The following is an 18,630-nucleotide window of genomic DNA, read 5'->3' on the forward strand; positions in this document are numbered from 1 at the left end:
AAATTAAAGTTAATTTAAACATATGCTTAAACAAAAGAAAACCTAAAGCTAAAAACTAAATGTAGTGAAAAAACTTTTTCTAAAGCACCCCTTTCCAGCATGGTCACAAGAACGCTAACGGCGTTAGCCCTCTGCACCGCCAGATCTAGCCTCTGGGCAAAAAAAGCGCCCGCGCCCACCCAATGATCGCTTGAGACGCCTATCAGCCGGACCGACACCTCCCTAACAGAATTTTACTATGTATATAGAAGAAGTTTCTTAACGAAGCAAATTATATGGAAGGCCACAAGGTGTAATCACTAAGGAACTAGTAAGTATCTTAGCTAGCAGTTAGCATTTGATCAGCAATTATTTCCTGTGAGTTCATAACTTTGCATTATCTAACTTACAGGTAACAGGAAGAAAACTAATCTTCTGCACATTGTCGATACATGCAAATTACGTAATTTAGATGGGAAAGTAATACTTCCCGCTAGTGGTCTAGGCTATATGCAGTTATACTTAGTTAACAAGATAGTTTGTTATACCTTTCGAATTATCCATAGAGTACTTATGAATATTATATATTCATTGTATATTTTTGATATACCTAACCGCAAACTTAAACAAGACGTAGCATTTAGTGTTATAAAACGATTCTGAAAGTTTTTTTCAATTTAGTCTTAACTGCATAATTCTTTTTTATGCATAATTCTTTTTTGATTTTTTTTCGAGGGGCAATGTATTTCGTACATCATTACCACAAAGTCGCGTCATCAAATGCGATGTTTTGAGTCAAGTAGTGATACATTGCTTGCTGAATTATTTTATATGAAATAGAAGTCGTCTAATTTATAAAACTTATGAAAGTGTGTTCATTAAATCTTAAACTAACTACCCTTTGATTATGTGGTCGTATCAAAAATACACACTGTACACTAACAAATAACCGGATGGACGTTGCCATCGACGGAATATATAAGCTCTCAATACATTTTTGACTTAAAAAAACTTAACAGTCAGACTGACGCGTATCTGACAAATACCACTGATAGTGAGAGTTTAAACACGGCAGCATGTCAAGCTAAGGTGAAAAGAAGAGAACTGGCAACGCAGCGGCCGCTACACGAACCATTTGGAGCCACTTTTGAGCAAGTTCAATATTATCATGCGTTGTTGTTGACTTCGCCGGCAAAAGCATTGAGATCTGTATGGGTGCCAAGTTCTAGTTCACTTGGGACGTAATTAAATTTCAGGATTTGTCTTAGATAGTTTTTACGAGTAGGTATGCCAGAAAACAAAATTTTACATATGTGAGATGGAAAAATATAATATAGCCTGTACGTTACGTTTTTAACGAGCTAAGTACTAAATACACCGCCCTAGCCGCTTACGATTATCACGATTAAGCAAAATATTTGCAACGCGTATTATGCATAGTATTTTTATTAAAAAATACATTTATCTATGTATCATACCAATGTATGTATAATATATTTTCAGTTTTTTCAGTGTTAAGAAAAATTGTAGTCTCTTAGAAAACGTTTTCTGAGATTGGCAGCCGAACTAGATGGCGCCATAATATTTATGATTAATGGCGACTGAATTGTCAATTGTCAACTTTTGACAACCAAAATTACCTCATTCATAATGGGCCCATAAAGCGACAACTAGGTATTTAAGCTGTAAAAAGTCTCTTACATTACATGCACGCATGAATGTCTCTTAGTTTTAACACTGGTCTTAACACTTCTACTATTAATGAACTCTTTGATTACCACATGACTAAATTATTTTCAAGCATGGTTATCATTACTATTCTCTACATGATTTTAAACATACAATTCACCTAGGTACCACGTATTTTGTTAATTATGTTTAGAACGGAACCACATTTATGCAACTGGAGGCTTTATGCACCGACCACCACGAGACTCTAGCGTTCAGTCGCCCGCCGGCCGAGCTCGCGTTGCGCCGTGTCGCAATGTTATAGAACCACGGTGCCTTCTGACAAGTTTTCATCAAAATGAAGTTAATCGTCTGCATCTTGTTTGTTATTGGTAACATTAGCAACAATGGGAAAGCGTCTTTGGACAGTTTGGTGCCTATGAGCACTAATATATTGTTCGAGGATACAACGAAGAATGCAGGTAAAGTTTGGTTAATAACAAATGTCTTACAGTAAACTTTTAGAAAGTATTATAAAATAAATACCTAGCTGTTTGTTAAGTAGTATAAGTATTGGAAACATATTGAATGAATAAGTTAGTTTGGGAGTTCACCCGAAAGTTTTCGAGTTAGGTTTTCGATGAAATTTACTCTGTTTTAAAGATTTTTATTGAGTGAATATCTTCTTAGGCTGACTAAAAACTATACTTCCAAAAAAAAATGATTCAATTGCAAAAAATCAATCTAGCATTTCTAAACAACTAAGCTTGGGCAAAGATGGACGAAGGTCAAGACTACATACTTACCTCACAAGGTTACTCGCCTGTGTTTACACTCTACATTTTCATTGCAGACAAATCATGCTATCGGCCTTGCAAATTCAACGTGAAACCACGCAGGTGTCATTACGAATTTAAAATAGAGCCAACGATCCTGGAAGATGGAAGACCAGCGCTTACTGTGAACGGGATGACTCCGGGACCTCCTATTCATGTTTGCGCTAATGATATTGTAGTAGTTGAAGTGAAGAATAAGGTGGTTGGGCAAGATATGGCGATACATTGGCACGGTGTGGAGCAAAAGGGAACGCCGTACATGGACGGAGTACCGATGGTTACACAATGTCCTATTAGCTATGGATCCTCCTACAAGTATGCGTTTAGAGCATCTTCTCCGGGAACTTTCTTCTATCATGCGGACTCAGGTAATTTATTTTCGCACTCATCTGTCTTACCTAGACGGTAATTATTCTGGTCTGTAATTTGTTGAACAAATCAAACACTGCATTCACACTCTTTGATTATACTGACATTGAAAAAAATCAAATACCTAACTGAAGAAACTTTGGGCTGCTGTATCTTTAAGGTCTATAGATGTAGACCACATAGAACTTATTTTGATACAAATTTAGTCTGCTCAAAACTTGCCTCAGTAACTTTTGCTGTAACATATGTAAGTGTTTAATAAGGAAAATTATTTTAAGTATTTGACAATGACGGTGGGCTTCCGAGGTGAATAACTTGAATTTAATAAGAGCGTTTTGTTACTATGTATTAAAGTATACTCGTAAAAATCCAGCTGACCTTTCCCTTATTTAATGCAAGGCACCGCCCCTTATTTGTAATGCTTTTAATGGGCTACTTGTGTGTTATGGTACTTGGTAACTTGGTAGCCGCTAACCATAAGATACCGAGAATTTATACCTACCACAGGTAAAAAAAAACTATAATTCGTATTACACACCCCAAAGAATAAAAAACTGATACAAATAATAAGTAAGCAGGCCAATTAGAACGTACACTGACATTAGAATTACATTTAAATAATATCATTAGTTTCAGGCGCGAGCGAAACGCACTATAATTAACTGACATCATTCAGATATCATTCTAATATCAGTGTAAGTTCGAATTCGCCTAAAGGCGGTTTTATCAAAGAACAGGGAAATTGTGCGTTTCAAAAAAATTAAAAACCCCTTCAAAGATATATACCTATACCGTAGAGTCAAAATGTCTTGCTTTAAGATAATGACGTAAATACTGTAGGTACTTCCATAGATTCGATTAAACAAGGTTCCATTTTAGTTTATACGACGTATTAATCTGCAAAATATCACAGAGCACCTAATCTATTTTTGGTTGAGTGATTTCATACTTGGTGAAAGTGAATTTTCAGTTCAAGTTTTTCTAAATCTCAGACGAGCAAATTGTTGCTGCTTGGTGCGAGGTGATTTATATCAATTATATTGCATTAGATCCGAGATAAAAGGCATACTATGTTGCGTTGCGCTGTCGAGGCGTTGAATAGAAAGGAAAGCTGTCTGAGGTGAGCGAACACAAAAATAAACCAAAAGTCTTTACATTTAATGAAGAAGTTAGGAATAAAGGGAAAATGGGAAGTGTCAATGGCCAAGGTTTGTAAGGCTCATAGATAGAATACTCTTTATCGCACACATTCGGTAACTATACAGCCTCAGACAAAAAAATGTTTAAAGATAGGTAGACAGTGAAGTGAACTAATAGATTTGTTTTCAAATAATGTAATATTTAGTACTTAAATTCTACGACTAATTTTTCACTAGTAAAAACATACATTACACAGCTATTATATACATATGGTTTATCGTTGTTACGAATTACTATTGGAACAAATAAAATAACTCTTAATTTTCAAGGCTATTTCAAAAGCGTTCACCAGTATTCATCGGAAATACCTACAATAAATATAGACTTCGCTTAGTGCAGGATTCTGTAGCTCAAACAATAACCGGATTTTTACTTTCTGTACTCATAAAAAGCTAATTAATTCTAAACTCGTTCATTTTTTTAAGGTTAACAATTCCAAATTTTAGCAGACCAAAAATATAATAGAAATGTTTTTTTTTAGAAAAATGTAATCAGTACTTGTTTTAAATTAGCTTAATCTATTTATTTTAGATTAGACTAGGCAGATTAAGGAAGAGGGAGAATATCATTATAAAAAAAACACTTATTCTGCAAGTGGTTTCCGAATTTGAAAAATATTTTCAAGGGCCCGGTAGATTTTACAACAACACTATCTATAATTTATAGGCATAGCACCCACCTATACCCTATTTTTTTGAAGTTCTGTACCCTCGATACCTGTTACCTGTTAAATAGCAGATTATGTTAAGCCGAGGGCAGGCAGGAAGTTAAGAAGATATAGGCAGACTTACTACCTAAGGAACCCTAAAATCGTGCTAAAAGTTAAGAGGGAAGAATAGCTTTGCGATCCTAGCGAAATAATGATACTTTTTCTATGAAATTCCATTTCGGGAGAAAACGTTTTCCACTAACTAAATCTTAACAAATCATTTTTTTTAATGTCGGTCGCCTCAGCATAATATATTCTAGGGTTATAGGTTATAGGTTCAAATTTTGAAAAAAAGGAAAACGTATAAACCTAATTTTTTTTTGTGTTAATAACATACTAAAAAATCATGGAGAATGGATAATATTTAGAAGTTTTCTCTTTTTGTATAGACGACCACGTGGTATACTTGCCTCTTAATATTAACTCCCTTATTCATAAACGTGTACTAAAGTTACGAAGCGGCTAATAATCGTTTGTCCCTTTCCATCATACAAATACGTCGGAAAGGGACAAACGATTATTAGCGGCATCGTAACTTTAGTACACGTTTATGAATAAGGGGGAACTGTTTAGCAAGCCGACGGTTCATTGACGTAGACCTTCGTGATCTATTTTGTCTTTTTGTTTTGAATCTTTAGCAATGAGAGCGTTTATTTTGTCATTTGCGTTGCATTGCAGCGGTTAAAATTTTCACTGCACAGCAACTATTAAGAAATTTTGCAGTACTGCATAATGACATCTTTTCATTGCCAGCTGTTATTTTGCAAACGCGTTTCCATTTAGGATTTGAACATGTTTCGTTGTTAAAAAATCAGATTCGCAGTGTTATGTCCTGATAATATGCAGTAATTCATAAAATTGATAATGAGAATAATATTAAATTAAATATATAAATATATTCGATTTTGACGACCGGTTTGAGCTAGAAAGGTTTTATAGTAACTATAGTGAGCCTGCCTAAAAGATGATAGTCCTGAGTTCAAAAACCGGTGAATTTATAAATATATAATACCGTCTGTGATCAAAGGTCTTTTAAATTTTACTTTGGGACTCGATTTGTATAATTTACTTACTTTATTTATATGCTCAATTCCAGTGCATCATCAAAGCGATGGTGTGTATGGCGCGTTGATAGTGAACCAGCCGCAGCCTCTGGAGGCTCACTCCTCCTTATATGACTTCGACAGAAGCCAGGAGAATACCCTAATCGTGGCAGCCAAATTCCCAGAGCTTATGACCGCCAACTTGGAGGATTCTAGTCAGTTGAAGCCGAGTTCGTTGCTGGTTAATGGTCTAGAGGAAGATTTTAAGTAAGCATTTTACCAGCGAGAAATCTTAAATTAGAAGTTTCATTTATCTTTAATTTTGTCGTTAGTATGTCTGTAATTGGAGAACGTACTGTGAGTTTTCTTGTTAGTAGTACGTTTGGGTAATTAAACAGTTATGTGATTACATAGCGTGAAGTGAAGGTGGTCGTTTTCAATGGCTTGATAATTTGACTACGTATACGAGCGGAAGTTATACGTAGTAATTGATCTCAATTATTTGATTTCGCCAATGACCTCTTCTTAAATGAGAATTCAATGATAACTTTTTTTATGGTTGTTTTGTTTTGTTGTTATTTCTGTTAATTTGACAACAAATTATTATTCGATTAACTGAATCTATTATTTCAAAAGGTTTATAAATTTATTCGAGGCGTTTTGAAAACTGCCACACTAGCAAACAGTTAAGTTTTGGAAAATCCTTGGAGTTGTTATATTGTACAATTTGTTGTTCGTTATTTCAGGATATTTGTGCTGCCAAGTTATGCGTATAGACTGCGACTCATCAACGCGATAGCGATCGAGTGCCCAGTGGTGGTCACAGTCGACAGGCATGAGATGGTCGTCATAGCCACCGACGGCAAGCCAGTCAAGCCTGTATCGACCAGCCGAGTCCAGCTATATCCAGGTATTACTTAACTTTTATTTATTTATTTATTTATTTAAAACTTTATTGCACAAAAGAAAAATATGTACAAAAGGCGAACTTAATGCCATTCATGAGGCATTCTCTACCAGTCAACCTTAGGGCAAAGCAGAAAAGATTGGTGGCGGTGCGTTTAAAACTAAAAGAAATTGTTATTGAAAGAATTAGAGTCCTAATACACATAAATTAATTATAAACTTCTTAAATACATAAAGACACATACACACATTACATAAATATATATATATATACACATAATAAACATAACCGATTCGTGAGACTGATACTTAATTGATCTTTAAACTGCCAGCAAATAAATCACGCACAGGTTTTTTGAAAGCAAACTTGTTGGGAACTTTTCTAATTTAAGTCTTTTAGTGCAATATCTATGAATATGTTACGGGTAATGCTAGAAGGTTTTAAAGTAAACTTAAGTATCTGAAGACCAGTAGACTGAAGCCAAGACGAGCCAAGCCACATGGGCGTAAGGTGAAAAATTTATTCACTATTCATTACTTTTCTGTTAAAGGTCATAGTATTTTATATAGATGTGCTATACTATACGTGCGCGCATGAGGGGCAGAATATAAGCAATGCGACAAAATTAAAAACACGTTTTAACATTCCTAGCAACATACCAAAAACAAGCTACGTAATTTGGTCGGGTTATTTGTTGCCCCCCCTCCATTTCATCTCTATATTATTATACGTCTATGGTTCATGTAATTTATTTAATACATGGGTAACATGGGTATGGGAGCTTACCTGACGCTATCGAAGGGATTAGGAGCTATTATTTAAAGCTGAAAGCTGGTCACTTTTGCAACAGTTCTGCCATAAGATATTGTCCTCCAGATTGTCTCTACCGTCCATAGCAACACCTAACATCTTAGGGCTACCGCGTGAGCGTTACTTTCTATACATCTCGCTCGCACTAATATGTCAGTATGAGCGAGATGTATAGAAAGTAAGATACGCTCATGCTAGCGAATTATGTCAATGTCAAACTGGTGGTAGCTGTACAGTACACACTGGTGAAAGTTAGAAAATGCGTTACTGTTTCGGTATACATTAACGATGATGTCATATTTCTACTTGTATTTTTTTAGAAACTTAATTCCGTGCGGTAGCTTGATTCAATAATTTCAAAACATGTAAAAGAATAATTATGGGTTAACAAACTTATCATGGAGTATGTCACTAATCATAATCACCGGAAGAGTAAAAAACGTTCATCAGTATTAGGCATCTGTTACGATAAAAATATAATAATTAGGTATAATTAACCATTTTGACCGAGGTAAATTTTCCGAATTATACTTACACATTTTTAATATATATATATTTTTAGACGTCATCAAATTAGGGTATGTAATGTTTGACACTTGCCATAATGCCATTTCATATATTACTTGTTATAATGTAATTATTTATACGTTGATTTTGTTATATTATGATTAAATATAAACAGTAATTAATATATATACCTATTTTTGTATATTTTTAACGGGTATAAAGACATATTGTATAATGGCTTTTGTGATATATTTTAATATAACGTAATACTCTATAGAATTAAAACATTTTTTTATACGGGGTGTCAGTTCTCACCTAACCTAACCCCACAAAACTCCTAACCTACTTTTTCTAGATATACGTTTGTGTGGGATCATCGTTTTAACCTAACCTTAACCACTTTTATGGGAGCCTTTTATTTCTATTGAGATCTACATATAATGAGAAAATGTCGCTAGTTAGAACAAATATGTTTTAGAGTATGTAATAATTATAACTTACGTAAATATAATGTACTGACTATAACTTTTATACGAAGAATTACATTATGTATACCTTGATTATAGTACGTCATTCAAAATACGACATATCAAACTATAATATATAAAAAGTAATTATAAAAAAATGTAGTGCACCCATCAAATTAATATACGGAGTGTAGGTAAGTAAAAGCGTGTAAACATAAACTCTGAACGCTTTGCAAAGTTTATAATCGTGGTTTTATAACTCTAAATACTGCATTAAGTATAATGTATTTCTCTATGATGCAGTATAATTTATTCTCCGTAGATAGGGAGAAAGTTGATTAGTCTGAGGTTGTCGGTTTTCACTAGCGTCCAGTGAGAGGAGAAAGGTGTCCCGTCTGCGTTACTTTGATTCATTCAAGAGTTAAGGTCAACGTGAAACTGGTTCCGTTTGTTTTCGTTTCACTTTCAATGATTTCCCGCTATTTTTTGCGGTATATATTACATCGTTTGTAATTTAGTAAAGGTTTGATGATACTATTACGTCAGTTACATGTGCTATTACTTGTATTGCGTTAGGTTAGATATAGTTGCGTGATTTAAAATAGCCAGAAATAATGGTGAACTACACGAACTTCCTATCGGAAACTTTCATGCATAACGACAATCCCAACAATCATAAACCACTTAGTTTATGGGTATTGTTTTAATTGAAGCATTATTACTTTACCTGTTTCAATATTTATAACTACACGCTGCTTTTTTACAAAGTAGTATTTACTACTTTTGACACCAATTCTTTTTTTCTTTTACCAATCCGATTTACTTATTATGTAACAATCAAATGAAATTAAACTACTTTATCCGATCTTAAGTCATGACTTATTTGTTGGTACACCTGTACCCAAATCTTTGGGTTATCTCTCTTCCAGATCTCTTTGTTTGTAAGATCTAGAATAATCAGCATTCTCCAAGTTTTCAAATATTTTTTAGAGAATACCGATTTATAATTGACATCTAAATAAATTTCAGGAGAGCGTATGGATGTCGTTGTGCGAGCGAGCGAGAAGATGGGTGGCAACTGGATGCGTGTGCGCGGCGACGGCGCCTGCGGCAACCTGAGCGCCAGTGCCATGCTGCTGCACCAGGGATTCAATTATACTGCTATGTTACACGATGGAAAGGTATGCTTACTGTAGTAACTATGTCAGAGGGGTTTAATTTTAAATATGACTCAATTATACACGCAAGATTCCTGAGTTTGCTTGTATAAGAAAATGCTATTTAAGGTGAGAATACGCTGCGCGTCTTCGGTGGCTCGATTGATTTCTAATATTGCTTTCGTTTGTGTTTGATTAGAATCCTGACCAGATTTTTCGCTTACCTTTTTCCTTCCCATGGTTTTAGTAGCCCAAATCATACAAAAGATTAGAATCTTTATCAACTGTTTTCTTAGATTAAAATCTCCTAAAAAGTATGTATTAATTGTAGAATCGAATTCGATCAATTACTATACGGACGAGGAAGTACCTTATTAACTCGCATTTTCAATAAATAAACGTCAGAAGACGAGTGTCGTTTAAAAGTTAAGTAAAAAAAAATACGGGTACCTTTCAGGAAGAAAATAGCTAAAGATAAAAGTACAAACAGTAAATATTAAACCCTGGGAAGTCGAGTAAATTATCCAAATGAAACTTTAATGTAATAGACATAAGAGGTAGTTTTAAGTCAAGAGTTTTGTATTTCGCCAATAAACTGTCAAGCAGTTTGGACAAGTGAAATATTTCAACATTACTGTGTTTTCAGAAGGAGACATTTGCCAAGGACACGGATTCCGGTACTCAAATTTACGGCCAAACACTAGAATCAATTCAAGATGTGCCCCACAACATAGTTGATAGATCACTCATTTTAAGCATTGACCGTCACGTATTGCAGTTCAAAGACACCGACAATGACTACCGATACATCAGTGACGCAATACCAAAGAAACCGTTTTTCCCAGCCTCGTTATGTAAGTGCACAATATACTGTTGCTTTTGACATGTCGGTTACAAGACTGACTAATGGTAGCATTATGGAAGGTTAGAGGTAAGGAATATAATCTCCAAGTACCGAAAAATATCCTTCAAAAAACCTTAAATGGGTGGCGCTACAATTCCTAGAATAACCGAAAGAAAAATTAAAATCATAGATATCGCATTTCACTCCGTCAATATCGCCTATTATTTTTAATTACTCTAGCGCTACTTTAAAAAGATTTGGAACTATTATTTATAGCTGAAAGCTGGACACTTTTGCAAAAGTTCTGCCTGTGGCGATTGTATTCATAGGTAGCATTGTTATTAATCCTCACGTGTCAACGCTTGTCAAAGCTAATCTTTACATTTTTGGAGTATAAACTTTTCAATTTTTGTCCGCCAACTTTAATAGCCGGTGATCTAACATTTGTGAATTATATACGCGTGTGAAAGGATAAGAATATAAATTATATTTTGTTTAGGACGGTGGCAGGTGACCTAGTTGTAGCTTAGTTGTGGCCTAGTTGTAAGTGTAATCAGTATCTATTACGTTTTGGTGAGAAAATTCCTTAATTGTGTCGTTTCCAAGCAAAAAATCCCAGTTTGCCGCTTGCCATAAGGACGCTTAGACAGGTTATTCATATGAAGATACAACTACAAGCAAATCTCGTCCTTATGGTAAGCGACAACGTGGGACTTTTCACTATACTTCGACACATTTTCTCTTGACTACACACTACACAGCACTAAGGTTGAACACAAAAAATTTAAGTATCCTTAGCAACCAGCGTATCGTAGTTCCATTGTTCTTCTTTTATTTAGTTGTAAAAACTTAAGGTCTGTGTATTACAAAACGTATTGAAAAGCAAAATGGGTGGCCTGACGCTATCAAAGGTGTAGTATTTTTTCTTGATGTATGCCAATGCTTAAAAGTATACCTACGTAGGGCGAGCCGCTTACGTATTGTCTACCTATATTTGATTATTTGGTTTCAGTCACGCAGAATCTTTTAAATAGTTGTTAACGGTTTCAGCGCTCGCAGACAAGGGTGTAGTACAAATAAACCACAAGAGTTTCCTCTATCCTAATGTGCCTTTGTTAATGAGACCAAACGATATCAAGAAGGAAATCAAATGCTCCGTAGGTGAGAAGGATCAGAGCAAGGATCCACAGTGCTTGCTAGCACTTAATGCTCAGCAAGGAGAGTTACTGGAACTAGTGTTGTTGAATGAAGGTACGTACAATGTTCTGGCGTTCTTCTGGTCAGATCTACCACTCAGATGGTTGCTAAAGGTTTTGTACCAAGCTGTTGACGTACAGCTTTTCTGGCATAAATGATACCTTTACGTAACACTAAAAGCCTAATTCGCTTGCTCGTTAGGTGAAAATATTGTGACTCTCTTTACGTTGTAATAATTTCTCATGTTCAACTTAATCGAGTAAAACTTTCTACTTGTTAATATTTCCGTTTCATAATGCGGTGTAAACCTTTCACTCGAAAATAAAATAGTCGGATTTATTCCGTAATGTACAACCTGACAAATCAACGTATGTCATATTGAAAAAACTAAGTTAGCTGACCTATCAGAAAATTTGCAAAAAGAAACATCTGACCGATTATCTTTTGTTTGTGGTTACAGGTTTTGGCAGTAATGATTCTTATACGTTTCATATGCATGGATACAGTATGCAAATAGTAGCTACCATGCAGGGATCTGATGGAAAACCATTTTCGAAGGAAACATTCGAGCAGCTCGATAACGATGGAAAAATTAAGAGGTAAGGTTTATGTTTGAAGTTTAAGCACCTAATTAATACATTTTTCTATGGAAATGGTAGGCTAGTGGGTAGTCTGTAATACTCTATAATAACCATAACCCGGGGTTTTGGGTGCGGGAATGAAATCCGTGAATACATAACTTTGTTTACTGTAAAATAGTTACCAAATTATGAAATAAAAATAAGTAGTAAGTCTCAAATGTGCTTAGAAATGATAAAATATTATTTTCTGTTTTTAGTTTTTACTTCTTTACTGGTCAAAACCAGTGTAAAAAAATCTCGCACTCGAAATCCCTGGGTTTGTTTATACATTCTCTTAAATTTGTTCTAAATTGATCTAAACATAACGTCAGGTCATTGTTGTCCGAATATTTTAATTAAACTGTGCTTGTCAATAAGGAGCACTAACAATTTGGACCATAGTTGTAATTATTACCTAACTTCACGGCACCGAAAAGTACTTTCAAATAAGTATATATGTTACTACTTTACCGCCCGAGAGCAGTAACGAGCACGTATGGTCCTTTAAATTTTCGATATACGCACGTATAGGTATATCGAAAATTTAAAGGACCATATGTACTGTAAAACGTTGTACAATAAACGTGCGAAAAGGTAATTCGCAACTCGTGTCGATTTAAAACACTCCCTTCGGTCGTGTTTTAATTTATCGTTGCGAATTTCCTTACTTTTCACACTTGTTTCGTAATGTACTATTAAGTGCGCAGAAAGTGACATGTTTCTGCTCTAGTGCAGAAAAGAGGTGTACTCCTCTGTGTCCTCGACCCATGACCAACTAGGCGGAAGTAAAAAGAAAAATACTGTCTTATTTACTCACCTGGAACAATTGGTGTCTTAATTTTACTAATCGCGCTTTAAATCTTTTTTTATTGTGGTCCCAATATTCCTCCTACCCTATTTTATCTTATATAAATTAGAGAGGCCGGAATTATCATGACATTTTTGAACTGTCATAGGGCCTTCTCGTTTAATGACTTCCGATATACATACATCGATATCATGTGAAACACAACATATTAAAAAGTAATTAGTATAAGTAGATATTTGACTCTAAAGGAAGCAATTCAAGAAAAAATATGACAAACTAAGTTTCTTTCATAAAAATCAACTAATGGAATACTTGCTCGCACTAAAACAGACAGAAATTGAAGAAATAAAATACTGAACTGATGTACTTAATTAAACGTGAATTATCAACTTTTAAGTTTTCATCGTTTTTATTGCATATCTCTATTTCACATTTTCAACTATTCAAAAGTTATAGATTTTTATTTTATTATTAATTTTATTTTATTTTAACAACAAAATTACACAGCATTACAGTATATACTAATGCACTGCGAAATTTAGGACAGAAAGTATACAAATGCATACACATCAGGTACAGAATACAATCTGGGACTAGGTAGGTCAATATTATTTTAAGTTATATATCCGTACACAAATAGAAGGTTATTGATCATTAAATTGTGTTATACATGAAAAATAGAATAATAAAATACAGAAGCCTTAATAACTAACTGAGGACGGACGGTAATCTATTGCCTCACAATGGTTTTTGCATTGTTATTTTGGAAGATTAGATGGAAGAGATCGCTCTTTAGCGATAAGAGCGCCTGTTGTTTACCTCTACTCTTAATCTTCTTTATAATATGTTATGGTCTTATGGTCTACATTGTATCGATATATATGTATAAACGATAAATGAGAAGTCCCTGGACAATAACAATACTACCCTACTAATGCCGACTAGCGCTATATCAAATGAAAATTCATTGATAAGTTATACTCGTCCTTCTTAACACTATAGCTATGAATTCCATTTTAAAAATCATTTATTATTGAGATAGCGCTATTTGTTTTAGGAGGGCAGAGTAGTAGAGAGTAGTAGCCTAATGTTTTTTTATGATTTTTGCAGGAATATTCAGACGCCTCCACTAAAAGACACAGTAATGGTGCCAAACAAGGGCTTCACTATTGTGCGGATAAAACTAGACAGAGGAGGCAGCTGGCTGCTCGAGTGCCGGTCTTGCAGCCTCGCCTTACCCGCTGCACTCGTCGTCAACGTCCCAGAGTCCCTACCAAAATCTCTCCTCGACTCGTTTCCAAAATGCGGTGACTACAGGCCACCAGATGTACTGTTAAATTAAGAATACTCATAAGACTGACTAAAAATACAGGAACATTTTGAAAGTGTTTTTAAAGTGAATCTCAATTCGCGTATATACGAGAATCTTAGAATTAGGTTTTCACAAAATATACCAAAACCTGCTGATCTTGCCATTTTTGAATAGGTATGAAGTTTTTAAGAAGATGTATAATTACTGAGTCAAGTTTAACCAAACCTATGTATTAAATCAGGTTTCGGTGTGCATTTAATAATAACTCATGATGTTGAAGGACACGAAGAATCTTTACCTAATATTAGATTGAATAATGTTTTAAAAAGTGCATGGATTGTATGTATGATTCATTAATCGCAAGGTCTGAATTGCTACTATGTAAGTATAAGCTGCGCTTTCGATTCTATTTTTAAGTAGAATAATTTTGTAAGTTATTTTGTACTAATTTTATAAAATAAAACGAGGGTATCTCTATATGACATGTTTATTGATGAAATCTAAAAAGTTATCTACTTTAGTGTATACTGTTGGAGCACCTTTATCACCACACGGTGTTGAACCCCAAGATACTACACCAACCACTATGGGAATAATTTTATTATTATTTTCTTCCTTAATTTTCTTATCTTCTCCTTTACGATTTGGAAGCATCAATGGATATTTGTCGTCATTTTCATCAAAAATACTGTCTTTATCTTCATCAATACTGTTGTCCTTTTCGTTTATGAATTGAATTAACGGTCCACCGGAGTCCCCACTGCACGCTGACACACCGCCAGTGATGGGTCCCGTACAGATGTTGGACTTTTCGTCTAGAGGATTTGTTTCACCTTTGTCTTTTATCGCTTCAATGGCCTCGTAGCATTCTGGTGAAACGAAAATAATATAGTCGCAGTAAAACATGAAATAGTATAGTAGTATATTTTTTGTTCTACTTTTGAAAACAAAACATTTTCGGATGTTTTTTGTTACATCTGTAAAAGCATGTAAATGTATGCGAGAAAAACATATTTATGCGAGAATAGTGAATCAGCTAGGACAAAATCAAAATAATGTAATCAATCCAAAGTTGACTTGTGAATATGGGAAATTGTCGTCCTGTAGAATTGAAATCAAACCTCAAATCAAATCAAATCTGCTTGGAAATATGTAAATCGATCAAAATGAATAAATAAAATAGGTACTGATTAAAATGTTAAAAATATTCATGGAATAGCCACACTTGAATTTTTGAGCTTGATAATGTTTACCAAAAATCTATATATTAGCATTTTCACTTACCCTTATAGGGAATATAGGTAGCATTGACTTCTTGTAGATATCTCGGTAGGTCCGGAAAGAAGAAGGTGGTTCTCAGTATACCCCACCCAGTCAACATTAGTGGAGATTCGTAAGTCGCCTTCGAAAGCAAAGGCAGTATTGCTGGCTGTATGAACTTTGTAAACTTAAATGGGTTGCTAGTGTGAAGAACGGCTATATCGTTTGGTCCGATGCCACTGTTAAAAAACATGGTTAAGGAAAAAGCGATAAAAAATGTACGAAGCCGTAATTGTAATCTTAACATTTTAATTAGCTTTAAAAAAAATTGACACCTAGATCATCTAAATCTTCATCATGGATGAATGGTTATGTAAATATACTAACTGGCCAGGTCCATAGGTTAATATTGATGGTGATTGATCACAGACAGTTGATGTGAATTATTTCTCAGCTGACAGTTCTTTGGTATCTTAAAAAGTTCTAAGTAACTAAAAGTCTAGATGTTCCTGCTAATCACTAATCTAAGCTAATCCCAATGAAATATTTTTACGCCATCGAATTCAAAAGAATCAAAAGTCAGATGGAAATCTTATTCCCAGAAACAAGTGCTTCACATATCTTTGTAGATAAATACCTAGATTAAGAAACCAATTTTTAAGCCTCAACGATCTCGTGATATTTCAACTCAGTAAAGCGTTAAAAAGAAGAGGAGATACCCAGAATAATCAGGATGCGATATACGACGATCTACAGGGGCGATTTGCGCGTCAGGACCGAAGCCCATGTTATGCATCTCATGTGCATTATTCGATCCAGCTATGGCGTCCATTGGAAGCCACCTCACTATGAAGGACTCTGTCACGCAGTGGCCAGCCGTGAGAATCTAAAACATTACTGAGCAGTCTTCAACAACGGAGGATAAGTATCATGCAATAGAAAACCTTACAAATAATAAGCAAAGTATAACTTTAAAAGGCTCGATATTAGGCATGATAGTGATAGAGGGATTCCTATGAGCACAATCAGCAAAACAATTACCTTAGCACCCCTGCAAACATATTTGTACTAACAGTTTTACTGACTGTACGAATATACCTACGTAAATAAACTTTACCTATTATAAGCTTATTATATAGGTACGTATGGCCCGAGTTAGCATATGTAGATAATAAGCGTCTCTAATTCACTTAAATGTACACGTACTTTAATTTTTAGGTCTTTTAAAAATTCGAAGTGCGCCGGTAAGTGGAGTGGTACTTTGAATGAAAAAAATTAATACAAATTTAGTAATTTCCAACTTTGGAACTAAAATAACTAAAAAAAAAAAAAAAAATTCGCTTGATAAATGAAATCGAATTTTAAATTTCCAGTGCTCGGTTCCGTTACTTGAAAAGCTGTGGACAACGGCCAAAATGCTATTTTTGAAATACGAGCGACAAAAAATTGAGAATCTAGTGGTATTGACTACTCGTATTCAATTCTATTAATATAATTTGAATGCCCAGTAGTAGTGATGTTTTTAAAGGAAGAACACCACATCGAAAATTCAAAAAAATCGCCCCCTGAGCGAAACTCCGTTAAAAAAAAATAACTAAAAACGTTTTTCTGAAAATGAATACTGTGCCTCATACCCAGTTTTCACTAATTAATGTCCCGCCGCATATATGAGCTCGTATCCTGAATAACCTTATCTGCAGGGAGACTAGGTAAGGGTGCTTGGAAGGTTTAGTGCTGAGCCCACCGATCAATTTACTGCCTGGCTTTTGATTTACTGGCGGGTGTGCTGAGAAAAAAGGATTTTAGAGATAATTAAGGGATATTTGGAACAATTTCTTTATTATTAAAAATAATATCAGTGTCAGAGTACATTTTACGGATTACCTTAGTATTTATAATACTTATAAATAAAAGTTCAATGTGAATTGACAAAAAATAATTTAATATAATTCACATTTAATTATTCACTGTTTGCTGCAGTGGTGGACTGGTAGAGAATGGCTTTTGGCATTAAGTCCATCATTTGTACATTTTTCATTGTATTTGCAATAATAATAGATACTAAATAAGGAGCTGATTAATTCGTTGAACAATACAACTTATCACACAAAAGTGCCTAAATTATATGACAAGAAATATTTAAAGATCTAAATTATATCTGCGGAAACACTTGATGGTATTAGTAATGATATGTGTATTTTCATAGGAAGTTTGATGTTTATGTTCGTGCTGGCCGATTACTCCTTAGAAATTGCAAACTTAGATAAATAAATAAATAATAAATAAATAAATATTATAGGACATTATTACAAAAATTGACTAAGTCCCACGGTAAGCTCAATAAGGCTTGTGTTGCGGGTACTTAGACAACGATATATATAATATATACATATTTATAAATACTTAAATACATAGATAACATCCATGACTCAGGAACAAATATCCATGCTCATCACACGAATAAATGCCCTTACCAGGATTTGAACCCGGGACCATCGGCTTCATAGGCAGGGTCACTACCCACTAGGCCAGACCGGTCGTAGATAAAATCTAAGACAGGGGCGCTAAACAGGATTTCTTTAAAATTGCATACATATTAAATTATATCAATACCTACGTACCTCCAAAGCCAGAACAGCAAAACATCAGCAGTAATAACAATTTAACGTGTGACTTCATCGTATAGAATAAGGTTATTGTCACACAATTGGATTACATCGTGTTTATATCTCAAGCAATAAACCATTTTGTATGCAAAAATCTACAAGTGTGAACATGGCAATTTAACAGCAGTGGCGGACAACAGTTTTTTTTAATAAAAATATATGCTTGCCTGAGTTAAATGATTCTGGCCAATTCGAATATACACTGATATCAGAATGATATTAAAATTATATTATTCAGTTAACGTGCGTCGTGAGTTCACGAATAAGTAAT

At 34.4% G+C, this 18,630-nt stretch overlaps 2 protein-coding genes across 2 annotated transcripts; one reads left to right on the forward strand and one right to left on the reverse strand.

Moving 5' to 3' along the window:
- Positions 1 to 1,708: 1,708 nt before the first annotated feature.
- LOC133521511 (uncharacterized) lies at positions 1,709 to 14,912 on the forward strand. The gene is made up of 9 exons (XM_061856515.1): positions 1,709 to 2,129; positions 2,501 to 2,851; positions 5,858 to 6,071; positions 6,551 to 6,714; positions 9,525 to 9,676; positions 10,299 to 10,506; positions 11,547 to 11,747; positions 12,154 to 12,292; positions 14,232 to 14,912. The coding sequence occupies exons 1-9, from the start codon at positions 2,006 to 2,008 to the stop codon at positions 14,461 to 14,463; spliced, it is 1,785 nt and encodes a 594-aa protein (XP_061712499.1). The 5' UTR covers positions 1,709 to 2,005; the 3' UTR covers positions 14,464 to 14,912.
- LOC133521513 (kallikrein-1-like) lies at positions 14,905 to 18,514 on the reverse strand. Its single transcript, XM_061856517.1, has 5 exons — positions 18,315 to 18,514; positions 17,328 to 17,479; positions 16,413 to 16,579; positions 15,718 to 15,932; positions 14,905 to 15,302 (listed from the first exon to the last, which is right to left on the reverse strand). Exons 1-5 carry the CDS (start codon positions 18,370 to 18,372, stop codon positions 14,908 to 14,910), a joined length of 987 nt encoding a protein of 328 aa, XP_061712501.1. The 5' UTR covers positions 18,373 to 18,514; the 3' UTR covers positions 14,905 to 14,907.
- Positions 18,515 to 18,630: the final 116 nt, after the last annotated feature.

The sequence above is a fragment of the Cydia pomonella genome, chromosome 9 (assembly GCF_033807575.1).
Source record: "Cydia pomonella isolate Wapato2018A chromosome 9, ilCydPomo1, whole genome shotgun sequence".
NCBI classification, from domain to species: domain Eukaryota; kingdom Metazoa; phylum Arthropoda; class Insecta; order Lepidoptera; family Tortricidae; genus Cydia; species Cydia pomonella.

Bases quoted from the DNA above. Each gene is read 5' to 3' on its own strand.
- LOC133521511 (XM_061856515.1), top strand. From the start codon at position 2,006: ATGAAGTTAATCGTCTGCATCTTGTTTGTTATTGGTAACATTAGCAAC. The intron at 10,507-11,546 runs GTAAGTGCACAA...TAACGGTTTCAG, and splicing joins GTTTTTCCCAGCCTCGTTAT to CGCTCGCAGACAAGGGTGTA. The intron at 12,293-14,231 runs GTAAGGTTTATG...TGATTTTTGCAG, and splicing joins AACGATGGAAAAATTAAGAG to GAATATTCAGACGCCTCCAC.
- LOC133521513 (XM_061856517.1), bottom strand. From the start codon at position 18,372: ATGAAGTCACACGTTAAATTGTTATTACTGCTGATGTTTTGCTGTTCT. The intron at 17,480-18,314 runs GTACGTAGGTAT...CTTTTTTCTCAG, and splicing joins TTGCTGTTCTGGCTTTGGAG to CACACCCGCCAGTAAATCAA. The intron at 16,580-17,327 runs GTATGAGGCACA...GTAATGTTTTAG, and splicing joins CATTAATTAGTGAAAACTGG to ATTCTCACGGCTGGCCACTG.